The sequence below is a fragment of the Alosa pseudoharengus genome, unplaced genomic scaffold, assembly GCF_046254945.1.
Source record: "Alosa pseudoharengus isolate Yale_2024_CS ecotype anadromous, Long Island Sound unplaced genomic scaffold, YU_APseudo_1.1 YU_APseudo_1.1_scf_16, whole genome shotgun sequence".
Taxonomy (NCBI): domain Eukaryota; kingdom Metazoa; phylum Chordata; class Actinopteri; order Clupeiformes; family Clupeidae; genus Alosa; species Alosa pseudoharengus.
Window position 1 is genome coordinate 33,730,310 of NW_027468630.1, and position 20,561 is coordinate 33,750,870.

A 20,561-nucleotide genomic window follows, 5' to 3' on the forward strand; every position below is an offset into this window, starting at 1 on the left:
TCTGATCCGTTCTTCTTCCCCTGACCAAACTGGAGTGCCACGGTCTCTGTGCCAAGGGTGATAGCTGTCCCCGACACATCACCACAGGCTCCTTGAGCGATTCAACAGGTCCAGGTGGATGATGCGCAGGTCTGGGATATCGATGAGCCAGAACTCTTGCTCTCCAAACCCCCGTCTCTCCTGTCACCATGTGTCACTATGTGACCAGGCTCGTCACCCTGCATGCACAGCAGTGGTTGGTCAGCCAGAATGGACATCATCTGGATGGTGGAGGGCGTTGCTCAGTCTATCACGGTGGTGGCTACATCTGGCAGACTTCCTCTTCCTTCTCATTATTTTGATCATCTTGCACCTTGCTATGCCCCCACGTCCTGGGGAATAAAAAGGCACCACTACTCTGGTAGCGATGCCTTCCCCTCTTGTGCCAGGTGGGTGGCCGCTTCTTCATTACTCCGAGCTGTGCTTGGGCAGCTTGGCATGGCCGGGGCACTCCAGGGGCAGCTCTGGTTGCTATGGACAGCTGGCTTTCTCCTGTAGTAGAATCGCCGTCTCTGGGGGACGACAAGGACACCGTGTGTTGAAGCCATCAGTGCAGGCCAGGTTCCTTCTGTAACAGTCTCTGTCTTCTGCCAGACCAGGCCTTCTAATCAATAGCAGATAAGCGGCCAGCTCCAGTTTCTGGAGTTTGCTTTCCATTCTTCCCACTTATGAGATTGATGTGGTGAGCTAGCTAGAAAGAGATCTCAGCTATAACATGACTTTAATGCCCCATACACCACACAGCCCCTGGAGTATGCCATTAACACACACATAGGGGGAGCACAGAAGTGTGAATGTGAAGGACAACAACAACATCAACAACAACAACAACAATCTATTGCCATGCCACATGCTGATAACTACAATATTCTCATGCATATGGACATATTTCTGGACTGCTTCTGTTTCAGCTATCATCAAACAATGTTTTCTTATGGTGCTATACCATAGTGGATATACACATTAATTCATATTTTACAAGCAGTGCACTTCAACCCCTTAGTATAAATTAACCACATGTTAAAATAACCTCTTGTTAAAATATATTAATTGATCAGAAATATGATACCCAGACATGACTTTCTCCGTGATCTATTCCTATTAAAATTAGTTATTCCCAGTAGTGACTATGAAATTAGAGAGATAAATTAGCTAAAGCAAAACCAGACAAAATGCCATTTCTACTTTTTTTCCACTCTCACCTCCTTTCTTTTTGAGCCGGACTGCTAATCACCATCCTCAGAACTCTAAGTGGGTTCCTATCATCTGCTGCCGCGTCCCTTGTCCTTGTGCTCTTGTCATCGAGCATTGCTTTTGGCCTCTCAGACCACCACCTCCTCAATGGAGAGGAGAGGCAGAATAATCACCATGGTCATTACCATTATCATCATTATGTTTTTTAACCATCATTAGCCTGGAAACAGAGAGAGAGAGAGCAATGATGCCATGTCTGAGCATCAAACCATCGCTACAACCAATTTGCATTGATTATGAAAAATGTGTTATATGTGCAATGGATTATTGTGTACATCAGTTTGTCTTGGACTCACACTGATGCTATGCCCTTACATTTTCATAAATGTCAGAGATCCTTGCTCTTTGCTTTCCAATCACAAGTTTTAAACTGTGGTTTGAGTACATTCCATGATAACTGCATCATAAATAGCTATTATTACCATTATTACTGCACACAATGATATCTGTGTGTGATTCATCCTCTGCCCATTACACCACAGTAATGAAACACATCAATTATACATTTGCATTTGAGCAGCTCCCTATGGTGATTGCACTAGATTAGTACATTACACAGTCTCAGTGGGCAAGGACACTTCCTCTGTCTTGTCAAAAACAAAAAGGGACACTGTTCATTCAGTGCTGCACACTGGGTATATCTTTTCTTAGCATCACTGATTTAGTACACATCAACATTTAATAAACAGGAATAAATAGAAGTAGTCCTCCCTATTAAGATTTAAATGAAGTAAGCGCGGCTCCGAGATCTTTTCATGCCACACAGGGCTTGCACTTTATTTACATTTATTTACATGAACAGAGGCCCTCGGTCATGACACCCTGCGCACAAATGACTGATTTCACCAAAGGCCCTTTTTAAGACCGTCCTTTGGCATAAACAAAGCAAAGGCTACATTTGCATTGCTACTCTAACACACCACATGACTCCAAACTAAGTTGTGGCATTCACGACGCTGTTGGCTGACTTAGGGTGACTTTCCGAGGTCCGAGCCACAACGTACCTGTGAATTCCCCTCGAGCCATGCGCTGTCCACAAGTCCAACCGTGGCCACAATTTCCCCCATGTAGTCATGGTGGAGGCTGAGCAGCTCAGAGGCTGATGATATTAGTTTAGTAGTGTGGAATAAAAGTGTCTCGGGGGGCAGAGAGTGAGTGAGTCACTACCTCATCCCTGACCTCAGCCAGAGTCGAGTGATGTCACGACACAACGCGTCGGAATCTCTTCCATTTCAGAGCATCGAGGGACCGACTCATACTAGGCAATACACCTTCCCCGTTTTCCAAACGGACGAGCGAATAGATGCTATTTGCAGCCCTCGGCTCGGCTGACATGCAGCGCTGGGAGTTTCATGCAACATCTACTTCAGTGTTGATATGCTGTCATCAAAAAGACAGCCCCAACCCTTTTATGCTATTAATATTTTTGTTTATTAGACATCTGCAGGATGGGGCTCAAGAAAATGTATTCCTCCTGTGTAGTATATCGGCCACACAAGGCATACAATTATGTTTATATAGTAGTTAATAATTTAGCAACTATTAATAAATAAGCATTTTCTGCATATTGTGCAGAAAATAACTCTCTCCACAGATGTTCATAGACATGGTAAACATTAGCTTCAGTTATTAGCAGATAGACCTATAGATCTCCATCTCCATACATTGACGGATCATAAAGATGTTTTAAATAACTGACCGTCTAAACAGCTTGCTTACAATGCTGCATGGACAGTGGCTGATATTCAGGCAGCAGAGATAATCCAGCACTATTACTATGGCTTCCTCCACCATAGCATTACTGTGGTCTCTTCTCAGCGTTATAACAGTGGTAAAATTTAGAGAGTTTTTAAACCAGAAATGCCCTCTGCTACTTTTAGCCTTATCTGTCCTTTCGATGTCAAGCATAGCACAGTAAATTGACTGTTTTTCTTCTGTATATTCAGTGAGCAGCCAGTCGGTGGTGTTTATCCTAGCTCTCACAGGGGTCATTTTGTAAGAGGAAATAAAATCACTGAATTTTGTGCCTTTACACTTTAGTCCACCCAGGACTGTTTCAGTTTTCTTTTTATTGTTGCAACTTGCAAGCCAGCTCATGTGCATAGTCATGAGTCTCCCGTGGATGTGCTTGTGAAATAAAGGTTTGCTTTAGTAAATACAACATTCATTGTGCATTAATTGAGTCAATTAGATCCAGTAATTAACTTTGCATTATGTTCATATTACGCAAATGGCATCCCTTGTGATGCTTCAGTGTACCATGATTCAGTGCGCCCATTATGAACACTTCCCCAAACAAACCCTACCGAGGGAGAAGGCAGCTTCTTCCAAAGTGGGCAGAAAAAGGTTCCGGAAGACAGAGCACAAAAGAGGCTGTACACAACCGCCTTCCAATACCATGATTCTTTTGTCTGGTTATTTTTAGTTGTATCTTTTCTTCTAGCATCTTGAAAATGTCCATCCAGTCATGCAGTAGCTTTTCAGGACAAGACAGTCCAAGCCCAAGTGGGCCAACAGAATGGGAGAAAGACAGCAAACACTGTCACTTGGGTCATTTGGGGACCTACAGTACACACGCATGTGTTTAAACACATGAGTATCAATTATCCATAACAGCATCATGCTTAAAGTGTGATGCATGACAGTGGAATTATCAAGGTCAGCACTTCCTCTCCCCCTGGGAGCCCATATTCTGACACTATGTGTGCATTCGATGCATAACAAGTCACTCTGGATCAAAGCATCCGCTAAATGACTACATGGAAAATATAATATGAAATGGAATGGATTAGTATAGCATCAGGGAGGCCGTCAGTCTAGATCTGTACAGTTCATACAAAAGACAGAGGAGAACTGTGGAGGATAAACTTGTTAGTCCACACAGAGGGAGCTGCTTTCTGGTACATCCTCATTGGTATTCAGTTTGTCAAAAAGAACAGATCTATCCAAAAACCTTTTGAGCCACCTTACTGATTGGCCCCAGGGCCTTGTCCTGACCCAGTCTTGGGACACTAAACATGTAACAAAATCGACATCAATCATCCAAGGTTTCAAAAGATAACACTGAATGAGGCTGAGAGTCTAGCAAAAAAAAAAAAAAAAAACATATGTCGGTAATTAACCCGGCCATGATATGTGCACATATCAGGTATTTTTTTGTTTTTATTCTGGAAACTCCACTTAGTTTAGTTCAATTCATTGTAATTCATGTCACGTCTAAGTATACCCATTGGCTTTTTTTTTCTTAACAGTAGAGCTGCAGACTTCTTCCCTCGGGCTGAGTGAGACTCGTGTGCCTACACAGAAGAAGAATATGTGGACTACTTTGGAGATCTATCATGTTTGTCATTGAGGGCTAAATGTGATGAAACTACTACTACTACACTCCCACTCACACCACCACTGCTTACCTGCCACCACCACAACACAACACTTAAGGCCATGTGCCTACACCACAGCCAGGGTTTTCAACATTTCTTTTTTTATGAGATGTTTCGCCTCAAAAGATATACCTACTCTGCATTTTTATCGCTTGCAGATGTTTGATCGCACCAAACATCCCATGAATGAAATACTGCTGACTTGTGAAATAACTAGTAAGCCCTGGATATGTGATGTGACTAAAGTCGGTGTGTATAATTCCAGCACTGCTGTCGTATCAGAGGAAAGACCACAAACTGCCAGCCCTCTCTGCCCTGCCCTGCATAAAAACTATGCCACAAAAATCTCTCAAGAGACAGACAGGGAGCAGAGCAGCACATTGGGGAACTCTATGCACAGCTCCAGAACTCAACACCTGAGGAGAAAAGAGCCATCAGTATGGATAATGCGACTTATTGCTACTCCACCGACTACACCCCACTAACTACTACTAAATCCACTCGCAAAATGGCGCATTCCACTACCATAAATATGGGAACCTCAGAAAAGGTCCCCAAGGACTACTTGATTTGGTCCCTTTGCAACACTCTGTATGTCAACTTCTGTTGCCTTGGATTCCTGGCTCTCGTCTATTCAGTAAAGGTCAGTCTTGTCATTTCTGTTACATGAAGTAGTGACTACAAAATGATAATGAATGTCTCGTGGAATACTGTGACAAATATCATTACAATGGATATTATGGGGGGAACATGCCAGTGATAAGCATATTTCACATTAACTGGGTTGTGTCTCCAGGCTAGGGACCAGAAGACCCTGGGGAACTTAAGAGAGGCCCGGGAGTGCTCCGAAAAGGCCAAGTGGTATAACATTCTGGCATCCGGATGGAACCTGTTGGTGCCACTAGTGCTATTGGCCGTACTGGTGCTTCTGCTACTTTACATGAGAAGCAATGAAGGAACTCTTCCATTTTTTGGAGAGCATGGCTTGCAGAGCTTTTTTAGTCATTTTCAGTAGGTCAATCTGTCCAAAAATGAAAGATAACAATTCAAGTGAACATCTCAGAAATGATAAACATCTCAGTTGTTGTTTTTTTCTTTTTGTAACAACTGTTTCTTAGTAAAAAAAAAAAAATATATATATATATATATAGAGAGAGAGAGAGAGAGACCAGCCTTTCACTTCTGTAATACACAGAGAAAATGCTTGAAATAAATCGTAATCTTGGTAAGTTTGATTCTAATGCTGGGTCAGTCCCTAATGCCTGGTATGTATCCAAGTTCTTTTAAATGTAAACCTATGATGAATGGTAAACTGTACAACATTGTTTATTTTCCCCTTAATATTTAACGTTTTCAGGATTTCTTTTAATTACAAATTATATTCCGCCTTTCAATTTTTCATAATTTGTTGACTAAAAGTTTCTTCTTTTCTTTGATCAAAAGGTAACATGAATGCAAAGTACATTCCCCAATATGTACTGTAGCTTAGTTGTAAACATGGACTGGCACCATTGTCATCAGTACTACCATTGTAACATTGTATCCTCTGAACGGAATGTGACTGTCTGATGTACTGTGTTCTTATCTATGCTTAACGTTCTATAAATTGATAAACACTTTTGTTTCAAAGGAATTTATTCTTTTCTTTTTGCTGTCCTTGGGCTATTGTTGGGTCTTACAACATAAATACATGAAGTATTTTTTGTTCTAACTTCCTTCAAAGCTTCACTGCTTTGTTTTGTTTGTAGCCACACCCATTCTTGGTACGATATTTAACTGACCTTAATTGTAGGCCTGGTTGCCAGCATACTATTTTTTCTCATGCCATGGATTGGTAGCACATGTAACTGCCTTAAATTGGTAGGTTGAGACCAAAGAAATGGTCTGAACTTAGACAGGAGAAGCATTTCTTTTTTCAGCACTGTCTACAGCAGATGGTTGATTCCTGAAAGCAAAATTACCATAGTACTAAAGGACACCAGAGCTGAATTCATGTTCTATCTATCTATCTGATGCAGGATACAACAGCAATGCTGTTGGCTGGCAGCAGTCACAAACGTATTGCATGTTGTACCCGAAATCCATAAAGGCCCTCTTTCCAGTACAACATGTGCTGGCAGTAGCCTGAATGTGCAACCAAAGAACCAAAGCAGCAAAAAACATCACCAACAAAGCCGCCTTCCTGAACTTGCTTGTTGAGCATGTCTCTCTCTCTCTCTCTCTCTCTCTCTCTCTCTCTCTCTCTCTCTCTCCTTCTCTCTCTCAAGGTATCAACAACAAACAACAAGCATAGGCTATGTAGATTATACTATGATCACTGTGAGCTTTGAAATTTGATTTATGGCATTTGGGCAGAGATGTTGTAGTGCATTGGACAGTTACAGTGCTTAAAACAATGTTGTTCTGATAGCATACATTTACATAGAAGTAATGCAGTCATTTACTGTAAACAAAACCAATCGTAGGCTAGAAATGCAGACCAATGAGAAACGGGTGTTTGATAGACGTCTAGACTGCAGCGTAAATATGAAGAAATGCTGCTCTCCTTCGTCACTCTAGGGCACTGCAACCAAAATTATTCAGATTAATACGTACCAATAGGACCAAATTATAGGGTAATTATGTTGATTTAGATATAAAAATGAGTAGGCCTATGACTTCATCTCCACAGAGACCACGCAAAATATGATGTTTTAATTTGCCATTTTCACGTGCATAATTAATTTTCAGGTCTGTAATTACTTCCAATTCTTTTGCCTAGAGACCGGTTTTTGGAATGCATATCTCTGACCAAACTTCCTGTGTGTGTGAAGGTTACTGGGATACATTCAGTGAATTATTATCCGATATCTGCTTGCATCTGTTAAAACAGCAATATCTACCCGACAACAGAAGCTGTCACCGCCTGTGAGCCATGTGACCTCAGTGGAAAAGAAGCGCGTCTCTCTGAATGAATAGAATAGTTCTCCAGACCTCTTATGAGTGACATGGCAGGCACTCAAGGTCATGCAGACGTCGACTGTAGTAGTAAAATTGATTGGAGAATTTCACAATTCATAACTCAACAAAATCCCCCAAATACCTTGGTAGCACACACAAAACACAGTTAGCTTTGCACAACAACTTTCCACGCCATTACTTAAATGTTTTCGTTTTACGAAGGAGTCCATTAATTTAAGGGGTCAGCCCATCCATTCAAGCCCATCAGGTAGGCTACCTTTTTAATGATGTTGCACGTGATAGAGGTAGATTGCTGTTTCCCTTACCCCTCTTCGGCCAGCAGTACTTTCACTGCTTGGAACGCAGCGAACAGTGTAGGTTGTAGCGCTCTTAGGAAAGCATATGGCATAGCCTATATTTAATTAAAACCATGGTGTTGCTTAGATCTGCATGGTAACACAGGTTAAAGTATGTTTTGAACTACTTTGGACAGTTTGGTCTCTACACGCACGATAAACTATATCGTAACAATTGCATTGGACGGAGGCGCGTAACAAGTGAGTTTACAGACGGAGCTGGATTCTGTACCTTCCTCTTCTCCGCTCTCCCGGAGCGCTTTCGCAGACTAAGATATGTCCTCTCCGACAGGGAACAACGCAAACGCTTGGAATATAGCGGGGTCGTCCATACCTCTGCAGGGAAGCACACCGTCTGAGCTGGAAATGTCCGAAAAGACATCTAATGCATTATATGACACTGTTCAATCTGGGACTCCTTGTAGCAAGAATACCCTAACGATTCCACAAAATCAAACTACCATGGGGAGAAAAAAGAGCATTGAAGACATCACTGTCCGCACAGTGGCGGGCCAACGACGGGCATCCCACCTGCATGGACTTAACCTCAACCCCCGGATGTCTGTGTACAGTACCACTCGCCCTGTGCTCACCAGAGGTTACGTCCAAGGACGCGTCTACAACTTTTTGGAGAGACCATCCGGGTGGAAATGTTTTGTATATCACTTCGCAGTGTAAGTCTCATAATGATGTTCTACTCATTTGTGAATTTGTTAATAACTACTCTTCAAGGTTTGAGTTGTGAGTTTCAGGTGTAGCCTATGTTCAATATCGAACCAAGCAAACCGATTGTTTTATATTTCCCTTTCGGATTAATGAGTGAAATCACTTGCATCGTACTCACTAGTGATTTAATTTGAAACTGGAGTCAAAATGTCAAAAAACTTTCTAAGAAAACATTGCTAACAAATACACCAATGGCTTTATCAGTACAGCACAGGTATTAGCCATCACATGCAGTGTATGTATTACAGTAATGGCATGGATTGTCCTGCCGCTTTATATAGGTAAATATGTTAGGTGTCCATACAGTTCAGTGGGGGGATTTGTAAGTACATCTGTGGTAGAGGAATGTTCAGAATGAAGTCCATGCTTGATGGTCATACCGTATCTCTCACAGGACAGGGGGTGATAGCAAGCGACTAAACTTGGCAGCTTGACGGTCCTGTGGAGCCAAAGGGCCTGTCTGGCCTGGCCACCCTGTGACTTGTTGGTGTTTAAGAGCGGTGCCAGCAGAGTGTGAGTGTTCCCTCAGCCAGACTGCCAGCCGGAAACTTAACAGAGGCATGAGTCAGTGGTACAGCCGTGATGCAGTAGTAGGGAGAGTAACTGGCACAAGGCCTTGGACATAAACACCAATGACCGTTTTGGGAGCTTGGTAGATGTGCCATAATATTTATGAATGAACTGAAAGTCTATTATTGTAATTTTGCTTTGGAAAGGGAATATATGTTTGCTCAACACAGTAAAATTAACATTGGTTTTCCCAAAGTATTTCCAATATGTATGCATGTGTGTGTGTGTGTGTGTATGTATGTGTGTGTGTGTGTGTGTGTGTGTGTGTGTGTGTGCGTACGTGCTTGTGTGTGCGTGTGCATGTGGTTTATGACGTGTTTGCGTCCGTGTGTATATGAATGATTAGGAGAGAGCCAGAGTTTCGGCACACACATCTGGTCTGTGATGTTTGACAAAAATAGTCCTCAGAGGGGTCAACAACATCAACATTACATAACCCAATGATGACATTACAAATGGTGGTTTCCTATCCTCTCTCCTAACCTCCAACATGTATCACCCCAGTGGCAATGTCATAAAATGTATCAACATCTGCCGTCAGAAGAAGATCCTCGCTGGAGAATGAGCAAAGGAAACATTGCCTTTCGCCTCAGTGAGTGAGAGTGGGAGGCTAGCAGGGCTAGCCAAGAATGTGTGCTGCCTTATCGCTCTTCAGAGCTTCAGAGGGATGTAGGGCCCTTTATCTGGACAGCATGACCTCTTCAGACTTCTGTGGTGTGTGTGGGCATGACAGCAGAGCCTACCACCTACTTTAATGTTACACTCATGTTTACGACCCTCACCACCAGTGGCACGAGAGATACACACAGAAAACTGGAAAGCAGAAAATGAGGACATGAGAGAAAAAGAGAAAGAGTCCATGGGCTTCAGTCACAATGGCAGCTGTGCCCTTGGGTGGTGTGTGTAAATGCTGCAATGACTAAAGTCTAGCAGGGGGATTTTGTTGTCTGAGTGGAAGGTACTTGGACAAATGGTACCAGCACAGGTGGGTGTAAATGATCCCCCTCATCAATAATGAATAACTATAGAAATCTGCTGCCATTCAGCTGGGATGCATGCTGGTTAAGCCATGTAGTGACATAGGAAAGCTTTGTCACTGTAAGACACACTGACTTCTCTTTGACTTCATGTACAGTATGTCGTACAAAGTAGACCAGTCTGTCAATACAAGACAGCAGGTAATACAGCAGTTTAAACTACTTTCATGGCATGGCACTGGCCTATACATTTGGAAGAATGTCAATTGTGTTGTTTTTGTTGTTGTTAATACAAGCGACAACCAAACCAAGAATAATAACAGCAATAGAACAACAACAATAGTCATAATAATGTCAGTATTGGAGGAGAATGAGCTAGGTGAAGACGACTTCCTTCCCTAATGAGGAGAATGCTGCTGGTCCAGCAGGTCTGATGGTGATGGAGAGCTAGTTGGTTTGTATGGTGTGTGGATGCTCACTCTGCCCAGGGCAAGCAGCCTGTTTGTTTTCAACCCACACCCCTCCCTCAAAGATCTTACTGAAAGCTTCAGTGAAAATGAAAGGCCAGTCCTCTTTGTTGCACCAGCTGTTGCCTTTCATGTGTTCAGTTTACCTTTTTCTGTCTGCATGTGAATTATCACTTGCATATAATGATGATATGCATATAATAATGTTGTTTAGTGCTGCAGTGTATCCCAGTTGCTGTTCAGTTACTAAGCCTACATAAAGTTACTATATTTATTTAGAATTACTCTCATCATAGCCTTATCTTTGCTTTTTGAACTGTAATGTAGTTAACCTACATATGTGTGTTGGTGTTACATACTGTATTGCTGCCCACTGTAGCCACTATCCCATTTAAAGGAGAATTCCGGTGTGATATTGACCTAAAGTGTATTGAAACATGATACCGAGTGTGAACGTATGTCTCATAGCCCATCTCGGCTTGTCCCCTGCACACAAAATCTGGCGCTAGTTAGCCGATGCTACCAACAGCTTTTTCAATTGTGGTGCTTCGGCATCGGGCTAGCCATGAAAATAAATCACTGTTTTACACCATTTGAGTCAATATCACCATAAGGTGCCTTTGAGACTTCCCCATCCCCCCCAAAAAAGCTGAGATTTTCCATTGAACTTCATATTCATTGTATTAAGTATATGTTATGCTGTTAGAAATACATATTGGTCAAGCTCCCACACTTTTTATAAATTAACTGCAAGCAGACAATTTACATGCAAACAGCAAAATATGTCCACCCTGTCATGGACAATTTCAAAACAGAGTAAATACATTGTAATTACATAGTGATTATAAAATGTACATTTTCAGAAAACTATTTAGTCCCTTTCTCAACAATACATTTTAGTTAATGGGAAAAGTATTGGGATAATAATGAAATTATGGCAAACTATTTGTTTCTCTATAAAATCTGCGAGAGTTGCACTTTCTTTTCTAAATAAAATCTAACAACAAAGATATCTGGTCAAATTTTCAAACAATACTATTTGGCCCTCATTTGCTTATAAAGGAATCACACAAAATATTTTGCTAACTTGTGGAAATAATTTGTTTATTTTCATAGAACATGAAAATAACAGGGTGGACAGAGACATGACAGGGTGGACCCTGGGCATGACAGGGTGGACATGTTGTGGAATGTCATTGAATGGCCCCATAAATGCAAGGAACAATGCAGTTTTACTTTTCTCTTTTTTGAGCTGTGCCTCTAATATTTCAATCTGTTTTTTCAGTTTTCTCTTCGCACTCCTTAGAATGCTTTCCCCTTGACGCCGTTGCCTGAAACACAAAATATTTGTAAGGATTTTTTTTATACGATTTTAGCAAGTTAGTTATCAATATGAAGAGTTCAGATGCAAAAACCCTCTAAATCCATCTGACCACTTTTCTTTTAAATGAGCATTTAAAATCAGGCTCCTATAGGTTTTTGCCTATAAATCAATATGTCAGACCAGGAAAGAGTGGTATTTAGTGGGTTTTGAAGTTAAATTATTTGAACTGACAACATGAACTGTGTGTGTGTGTGTGTGAGTGAGTGAGAGAGTGGGTGTAAATGTGTATGTGTGTGTGTGTGTGTGTGTGGGTGTGAGTGTTTCCGTGTGTGTACATGCATGTGTGTGCAAACATTGGTGGTTTTCCTGCACATGTGGCAACATGACAATATGAACTGACAACAGGAACTGTGTGTGTGTGTGTGAGTGTGTGTACATGTGTGTGTGTGTGTGTCTGTTTGTGTGTGTGTTGGTGGGTGTGTTTCTGTATGTGTGTGAGTGCCTATGTGTGCGAACATTGGTGGTTCACACGTACATGTGGCAACATGACAACATGAACTGACAACATGTACTGTGTGAGTGTGTGTGTCTGTGAGTGGGTGTACGTGTGTGTACTGTATGTGTGTCTGTTTGTGTGTGTGTGTGTGCATGCATGCATGTGTGTGGGAACATTGGTGGTAAGTTGTAGGAGTGTGTGTAAGGAGATGTCTTTTATCTCCTGGATGAAAATTATACTCTTTCCCATTCATTTCCTATGGCGCTCATTTTTGACCGTAAACAAAAAAAGTGTTTCTACGTTGAATAAATCACTCAAAATTCAAAGAAAGTAGTCAAAATAAATTCTATGCGTTCAAAAGCCTTTTGTGAAGGATATCATAAGATCTTGAGGCAGTCTGATGAAAAATGCCATATTTATGGTACAGGGAATGGTTAAATCGGTCATTTTTGACCGGAACAGTGTTAGAAGGTTAACGTATACTATGTGTGGAGAGCATCCATTCACCATCTTTATCTCATTTTTGACGTAGGTGGCATTTAAAGGCTTTTGCATCTGAACCCTTCATATGTCATTTTATGGGGACATAAACAGTTGATAATTGTCCTTCAAATACATCTAAACTTTCTAATAAGTCTCATCAGCTAAACTTCCAATGATCTAACCTGGAGGGCCCTGGCTCACGCTGATTTTCAGGAGTTTCAGCAGGGGAGGGGTGGCTGTGACTGTAGCAAAGCACTGGCCCTGTTTCTGGCTCTGGCTTGACTTTTTGCCTCTCCATTTCTTTCTTTTTGCCCTCTTCTCTCTCTCACTGAGCTCATTGACACCTTTCTTCTTTCCAGTCTCTCTGTCTTTTTTCCATTTGACCCTTTCTTTCTCAAGGTACTTTCTTCTTCTGTCTGGGTCAACATCACGACGTTCCCGATATCTCCTTGCTATCTCAGCTCCTTTTGATCTCATTCCTTGAAAAAGACGATTCAAAATGTTCCCTTACACATTTTAATTGGCAGTCTGTAAATTAGGCTTGCCTTATCAAACTAGGCTTGCTGATACCGATATCGCCAAAAAAATTGTCCAAATTGTCCAATTTTCCAAATTTACTATGTATAGCATGTACTGTTATAAAATGTGTGTAATAGCTGTTGTAATATGTGTAACATTATCAGCATGTGGCCTAAACTATGCACATGTCCACCCTGTCATGGAAGGCTTGCTGACAGGGTGGACAATGACAGGGTGGACATTTTTGGCTAATGTTAGCATTTAATGAGCACATGGTGGACCTTCACTTAGCAACATGCTACAGTCAGCAAGCTGACTATGTACTGTTTTACAAATATATTTCAAAGTTCTGATAGGTTTTTCTATCAATTGATATTTCACTATGACAGAGTGGACATGTTAAGCTTGACAACATCCAACTACACACATAATATGATGAAAATTATGAAACATAAGTGGAAATACTTACTCTGCAACTCGCCACTGCTTCAGTCTCCATTGAAGAAAGAAAAAATGCTTGTAGTGATTTCACTGAAAACATCAGTGGGTTTCTTAAAGGGACAGTTACCCCATAATGACAGGGTGGACCGCAATTTCAGGGACACATGCAAAATGTTCAATATGATTATGAAAATACAATATACATGATCAAAATGACTTGTTTTATCAAATAACTTATTGTGGACAATAAAACCATGTTAACATTTTTTTGATTTAGTATCATTTAACCACTTATTACACACACTGTAGTTAGCCGAGCAGTGTGTGGGACATGCCAAAATCACGTACATCCAATGAAAAGAAATTGATAAAATGAAGGAAACACATTTTAAGAGACTTATCATTGTACTGATATGTGTGCAAGTGTTTGGCCACTTATAATAAGACCTCAGACTTTCATTATTCTGCTACATTTTCATGATGACTGAGTGAGTCTGATGAGGACACCAAAGGCACTTCATAGTGATATTGACTCATTTACGAGGCTCAATGTATCTCCACACTTCATTGGTAGACTTCCGAGGGCCCTGACATTTAAAACGAGACATTGAGAACTTTGAAAAAGCACTGGTAGTTTACTTACAAGACGATTTATACAGACAGTATCTTCACGAAGTTTAGCGTTTGCAGCCATCTTGAATTTAGTCACGATAAGTCGAGCTATGAGCAAGAATGAACAGGTATAGAGTGGTGAAGTCCCGCCCCTTCTACTTCCGGTCCATGGGACCTATCTTTCAAAAAATTATGAACGGGAGTTAATGGAGAGATAACAATTATTTTTTGGTCCAGTTTGAATTGTGCCACAAATTTCACATATGATGTGTGTGAATTTAAAAGATAATTTTTCACATCAAGAAAGTACTGTTGTTCGATAGACTTCAAAAGTTATGTTGGTTTTGTGTGAATCCACTCAGTGGACTACATCTCTCGTCTCGAACGATGTACGTCACCAACGTAATGAAACGATAAGAGCTGTTATGCTAGTTAACGGTTGCATCTTGCTGCCTGCTATGTCACTTAACAGTATGTAATGTACAGTCTATGGACGAATACAACTTACCTGATGTGTTTAATCATCTGACTCATGGTATTTTCTTCGGCAAGGAAAGCCCAATTAAGACCTGTTGCTGGTATGCTTGTACAATCTAGTGTGGCTGTGAATGAGCTAACGTCACTAGCGCGACTGATGGGTTTGTAGTCGTTGGAATTACGATCTTTCACAATGTTGTAATTCAATAGTTACGAAACAAACTGCAAATGTCTTTACATGAAAAATTGTCTTTAAAATTGACAAACATCATATGGGTAATTCAAGGCACAAGTCAACCGGGACCAGAAAATAATTTATTTTTCGCCATAGACTGCCGTTCAAATTTTTTTGAAAGATAGGTCCCATGGAGGCAAACGGAAGGGGCGGGACTTCACCACTCTATGATAAGGGATCAGATTCCAAAAATAATTCAGTGAAAATGCATGGATTCCAGTTGCTGCTACTGGAAGAAAATGGAATCCATGCATTTCCACTGAATTATTTTTGGAATCTGATCCCTTATCATCAGGGGCGCCTGAAGGAATTAATGCTATGGTACGCACACACATCACCCCCCCCCCGCAAAAAAAAAAAAAAACACTCGTGAACAATATTGGTCCGTGCATTGGTCAGTCAGCAAAAAAGTAGCAAGTACATAGCATAACAACATCCACATGCAATAATACAACGACAACGTCTACAATTACCTATTCATTTGGACAACTTGATACAGCCCTATAGCTACAGGCTAAAGATACCTTTAGTTTTGTTCTAGCGTAACATGACGTCTGGCTTTAGTGCAGTCTAACGTTCTGACAAGCACACCGATTGCCTACCTTGTTCTTGTCCATCTGGAATAACTCCTAGCTTTGCTGCCTCCATCCTTTCTGTTTTCATTGTTTAAAACTTGTGATATCCATGATGAGTATTGAGTTAGTGAATTAGCTCAACATTGTGTGCTGATAACTATAGATAGCCGAGTAAAAGAAAACAAGTAGCCTATTGCGTGCCTGCGTGCGTATTCTCTCTCCTGCTCAAACAAAATGTGTCACGTTAATTTTTATAACGTGTTCACTAACTTTACGTTATAGAAAATGGTAAATAGCCTGATGGCATGCAGCTAATGGGATACTGTGCATAGTTGGGAAGGTATGGTAGGCCAATTTGGTGTGAATACACACACACAGAAGGGAAATTTTCTCTCGCTGTTGAGCCTGATGGTACGCACAGTGCGTACGGCCATACACCTGCAGGCGCGCCTGCTTATCATACCTGTTCATTCTTACTCGTCGCTCGACTTATCGTGACTAAATTCAAGATGGCTGCAAACGCTAAACTTTTTCAAAGTTCTCAATGTCTCGTTTTAAATGTCAGGGCCCTCGGAAGTCTACCAATGAAGTGTGGAGATACATTGAGCCTCGTAAATGGTGTAAAACAGTGATTTATTTTCATGGCTAGCCCGATGCCGAAGCACCACAATTGAAAAAGCTGTTTGTAGCATCGGCTAACTAGTGCCAGATTTTGGAGTGCAGGGGACAAGCTGAGATGGGCTATGAGACATACATTCACACTCGGTATCATGTTTCAATACACTTTAGGTCAATATCACACCGGAATTCTCCTTTAACTAATCGTTTACCTTATCTTCTGTAATAGGCTATCCAAACAAATTAATGACAGAGTAAAGGTGCAAGTGTGTACTTGAAATTATTTATGACTGTTCCTCACTTCTTTTTATGACTGTCTGTTTCTTTGATAGTCTAAGACATTAATATATTAAAGGCATAATGAGTGTTTCATAAATCACAAAATCAACTTTTGTCAGTTTGTCAGTTTTGTTAAGGATGCTGCTGATCTGATGTTTTAAGTTTCCTACAGACTTCACTATGTATAAGTGATAATAGATAATACAATATTTGTGTCTTTATTCTTTGAGATATGCTGTTTAAAAACCAATGTGTGTGTCTACCAGTGTACCAGTGTGAGTCTACATTGGTGGATATGTGTGTGTGCTCACGTGATCATGTTGTGGCGGTTGTGTGCAGTTTCTGAGCTCACATGCGCTGTGGTGGCGGGTGTGTGTGTGTGTGTGTGTGTGTAGCTGAACTCACGTGAGTGTTGTGTCGGTTGTGTCTGACTGTGTGTAATCTAACGCACAATTACCATGCACTTCCCTCTCCGTCCTTCTTCTTTTCCCACTTTCTCCTCCTATCACACAAGACCTATTCTCTCACACTTTATTATATTTATGGGCCAACATATTAAATGTTTCCCATAATGTTTCGCATCATTACCATTCATGCGCCAGCAATGTGTATATGTACTGTAGAGTTCTCATCCTGTTGTTTGGAGTGGGGGCTGTGCTTTCTTGATCTTAAGTTAAACGTAAATCATAACAGTGATAAGATTCTGTTTACTCTCAGTTATTCCTGACTTAAACCAAAAGTGCCTGAGTGCAAACCTAGTGCTTTCATCCAACCCTTATTTCAAGTTCATATGGTTGCCTTATCAGCTGTCAGAAACATTTGGGCATATTATATCATAAAGAGGCCAGCTCGTGCACGTAACTTTTGCTTCTAGGAAAATTATTACGCAGGTGAAATGGAAATGTGTGCACTCATATGTGTTCTGCCAGATCAGCTGTGTCCAAACAGTTCAGCCTATCTTTGAAAAGGAAACAACTTTATCTCAAATGTATTGAGGAGCTGCTGCAGACTGCATTGGTTCAGGCTGAAAGGGGCAAGTGACCTTGCTTGGAGAGTGAACTTAGTGATGTGTTTGACTTCAAGAACAGCTTGAGGGCAGCCCACATGGACTTTCCCAGCTTTCCTATTTATTCTAAGGTCTGATCTGCACTTATATTAGAGTTTATAGCAGACACATATACTAATATGGTTTGTTTGTTTAAAGTCCACTTCGATGTATTTAGGCCTTTTATATTTATAGGATATTTATAGTTTGAAATTTAGAACATTGTTATATACTGTAGATGTGTGTGAATTACACATAGTCAAAATATATGGTTAACCAAGTACTTTGCCTCGACATGCTAGAGGTGTAGACATTTGGTTTCATTTTTCCATGCTTTGTTGGTATGACCTCAGGTTGCATTGTCCACTTGCATTAAATGTCTCCTACTTCTGTTTCCAAGGTAATGAGTGTAGCCAGGCCACTGGGAGACTGGTGGTGAAACGGCTGATGGTGTTCAGCAGCTAATTGTTTGTTTTCTCCCTGGCAGGTTTCTCATTGTCCTGGCTTGCTTAATCCTCAGTGTGCTGTCCACTATCGATCAGTACCAGGCCTTGGCTCATGGAACACTCTTCTGGGTGGTGAGTGCTCCCCCTAATCCGCACAGTGTCCATTCACTGCAAAACAGGTGGAATTTCCTCTTCTGTGCTCAAGGTCAAACTCTGCTCACATTCAAGAGAGCTGTTGAAGTGCGAAACCTGTTGAGGTCTCTGTGTGTCTTTTCCCTCTTGTGTGCTCCAAAATGTGACCAAGGAATTATGATTCAAGGACAGATTAAGATCTTATCTCAGCATTGTTCAAATCTGATTCGAGGTCAACTAGATTTCGTGCTGGCAGCGTTATTGCACTGATATGCCCTATTTCTTGCTGACCAGTAGAGGGCGACCAAGCACTACCTTTACCAGAACCGTAGTCTCTATCAGTTTTTGTAAACTGACCTGAATGTGTCATGTTTACAGAGTATTTTTAAATTATGAGTTATATGAGTGCATTCGTTTTAGTTACCTCTACTCAGGTGGTCTAAAATCATCCAAACTCTCAGTCATCCAAACTCAACTAGAGTCTAAAATCAACATTAACGTCAAAGTGTCTGCAAGTAGACTATTTTAGACACAGTTAATTGTAACTGTAACCAATAGTGTAGGCCACTAATGTGATAAGAAATTATGTGATGTGTCTAACCTTTTACATATGACAATTTTTCAGGGAAATATATGTGTTATAAATATTTTAATGAGCGTGTTTGATAAGGTTCAAACTATGTAAGGGTATTGCCATTCATTCCTAAAGTTGTTTTGAGTAGACATTTGAACAAGCAAACTACTAGAGGAAACAAACCAATAAACAAACATTGTTTGATAAACATGCCTAATCACTGCAACGTGTGGCTTTCAAGGGCAACCTGCAACAATACCCCATCTCTGAGAACAATAAGTCACTGAGTCAGTGTGAGTGATATACAGTTTGTTTATATTGGGCTCGTACCCCTACCCCTACCCATTTGGTGTTAGAATTACTCAGTGATTTCTGATTAGCTCAATACTGTAAATGATTGCAGCCGCGGTGGGGGATGGGGGGCAGTGGCAGTGGCAATTGTACTTGAGACAAAGGGGGATTTGAGCGACTCACAAATCAGCGACTCTGAGTGCCAGATGCTGGGATTAACAGGCCTCGTACTCACAATAATTTGTCTGTTTGTGTGGTAAATCTGCCTTTCTTCAGTCGGCGGAGCAGAGACAAAGGCCAGGGCTTGGACAGGGTGGGGTTTGGGAGGGGGGTTCGTTTGTGGCCCCTCGCACAGCCAGCGAAAGGCAAAAGCAAGGGGAGGGAGATTAAGGGGCAGATTGAGCGAGGCTGGGGTTTGCCGGTTCGAGGCGCACAAGGTCAAAGTGCAAGCCAGCCAATGGCTAATGGGATTAAAGCAGCACGGTCGGTTCATTAGGCAACGCCCAGAATCACAAGTTAATCTAGCAGACTCAGGGCTTGGAGCAGGGCAGCCCCTGCAGGGATTAGTCAAGCCAGGGCCAGGAGTGGCCTGCCTGCTTTAGAGGCTCCAAGCTTAACCAAGCCTCGCAACAGGTGTCCCCCCTTTTGTGCCACCGAGGCGATTCCGTCGCCAAATGTCATGAATCAGACCTCAACAGATCGCGTTTCATCAGTGAGAGATCTTACAGTGAGATTCCAGCAATGAAGATGTTATGTAGTGTTACAGTCCCAGACGCTGCTAGACGTGCAGGCTGTGGAATGCACACGTGTGGGGTGTTTAAAGAGCACTGTCTGTTCAGTTCCATTCAGTGCTGGCAGGATGTGTTTGTACTATTGCACTTGACCTCTGATAAACTCCACTTTGACCGACAGAATGTTCACAAAGAAAATACAGCTCCCATCCAAGCTCCCGCCAACATACTCCTCCAAATTCTCCTCATCAAAGCCATAGTGCACTGACTCAAGCACTTTCATTTAAAGAAAAGATTTCTGCTTCTCTGAAGTTATAGTGGGTGTTTGCTAGGGTAGATAATTTGCTTGAGTTTTCAATTGCTAATACTGATACATAGTAATTGTATATTTAGCTAATTATAAGACAATGCCTAATATTACATTATTTCTCTTGCTCTTTGCTTTTATTTAATTTAAGATAGTGGTCTAATTTTACTAAAGATTTTATTATGTTTTAAAATGTTGATTGTAGATTGATAGCGATCTGTCAGAGTTGCACGAATTTTGACATTTATACTTTATTTATTGTAGTTT

At 41.2% G+C, this 20,561-nt stretch overlaps 1 protein-coding gene across 2 annotated transcripts in view; it reads left to right on the top strand.

The window, feature by feature from the left end:
• The first annotated feature begins 7,993 nt into the window (after window positions 1-7,993).
• kcnq1.1 (potassium voltage-gated channel, KQT-like subfamily, member 1.1) overlaps window positions 7,994-20,561 on the top strand; it is a 35,727-nt gene continuing 23,159 nt past the window's right edge. For both annotated transcript variants that reach the window (XM_076288233.1, XM_076288234.1), the window contains exons 1-2: window positions 7,994-8,643; window positions 18,301-18,391. In XM_076288233.1, the coding sequence (XP_076144348.1) occupies window positions 8,246-8,643; window positions 18,301-18,391 (489 nt within the window). In that variant the 5' untranslated portion in view covers window positions 7,994-8,245. The remainder of the gene's footprint in view (window positions 8,644-18,300; window positions 18,392-20,561) is intronic.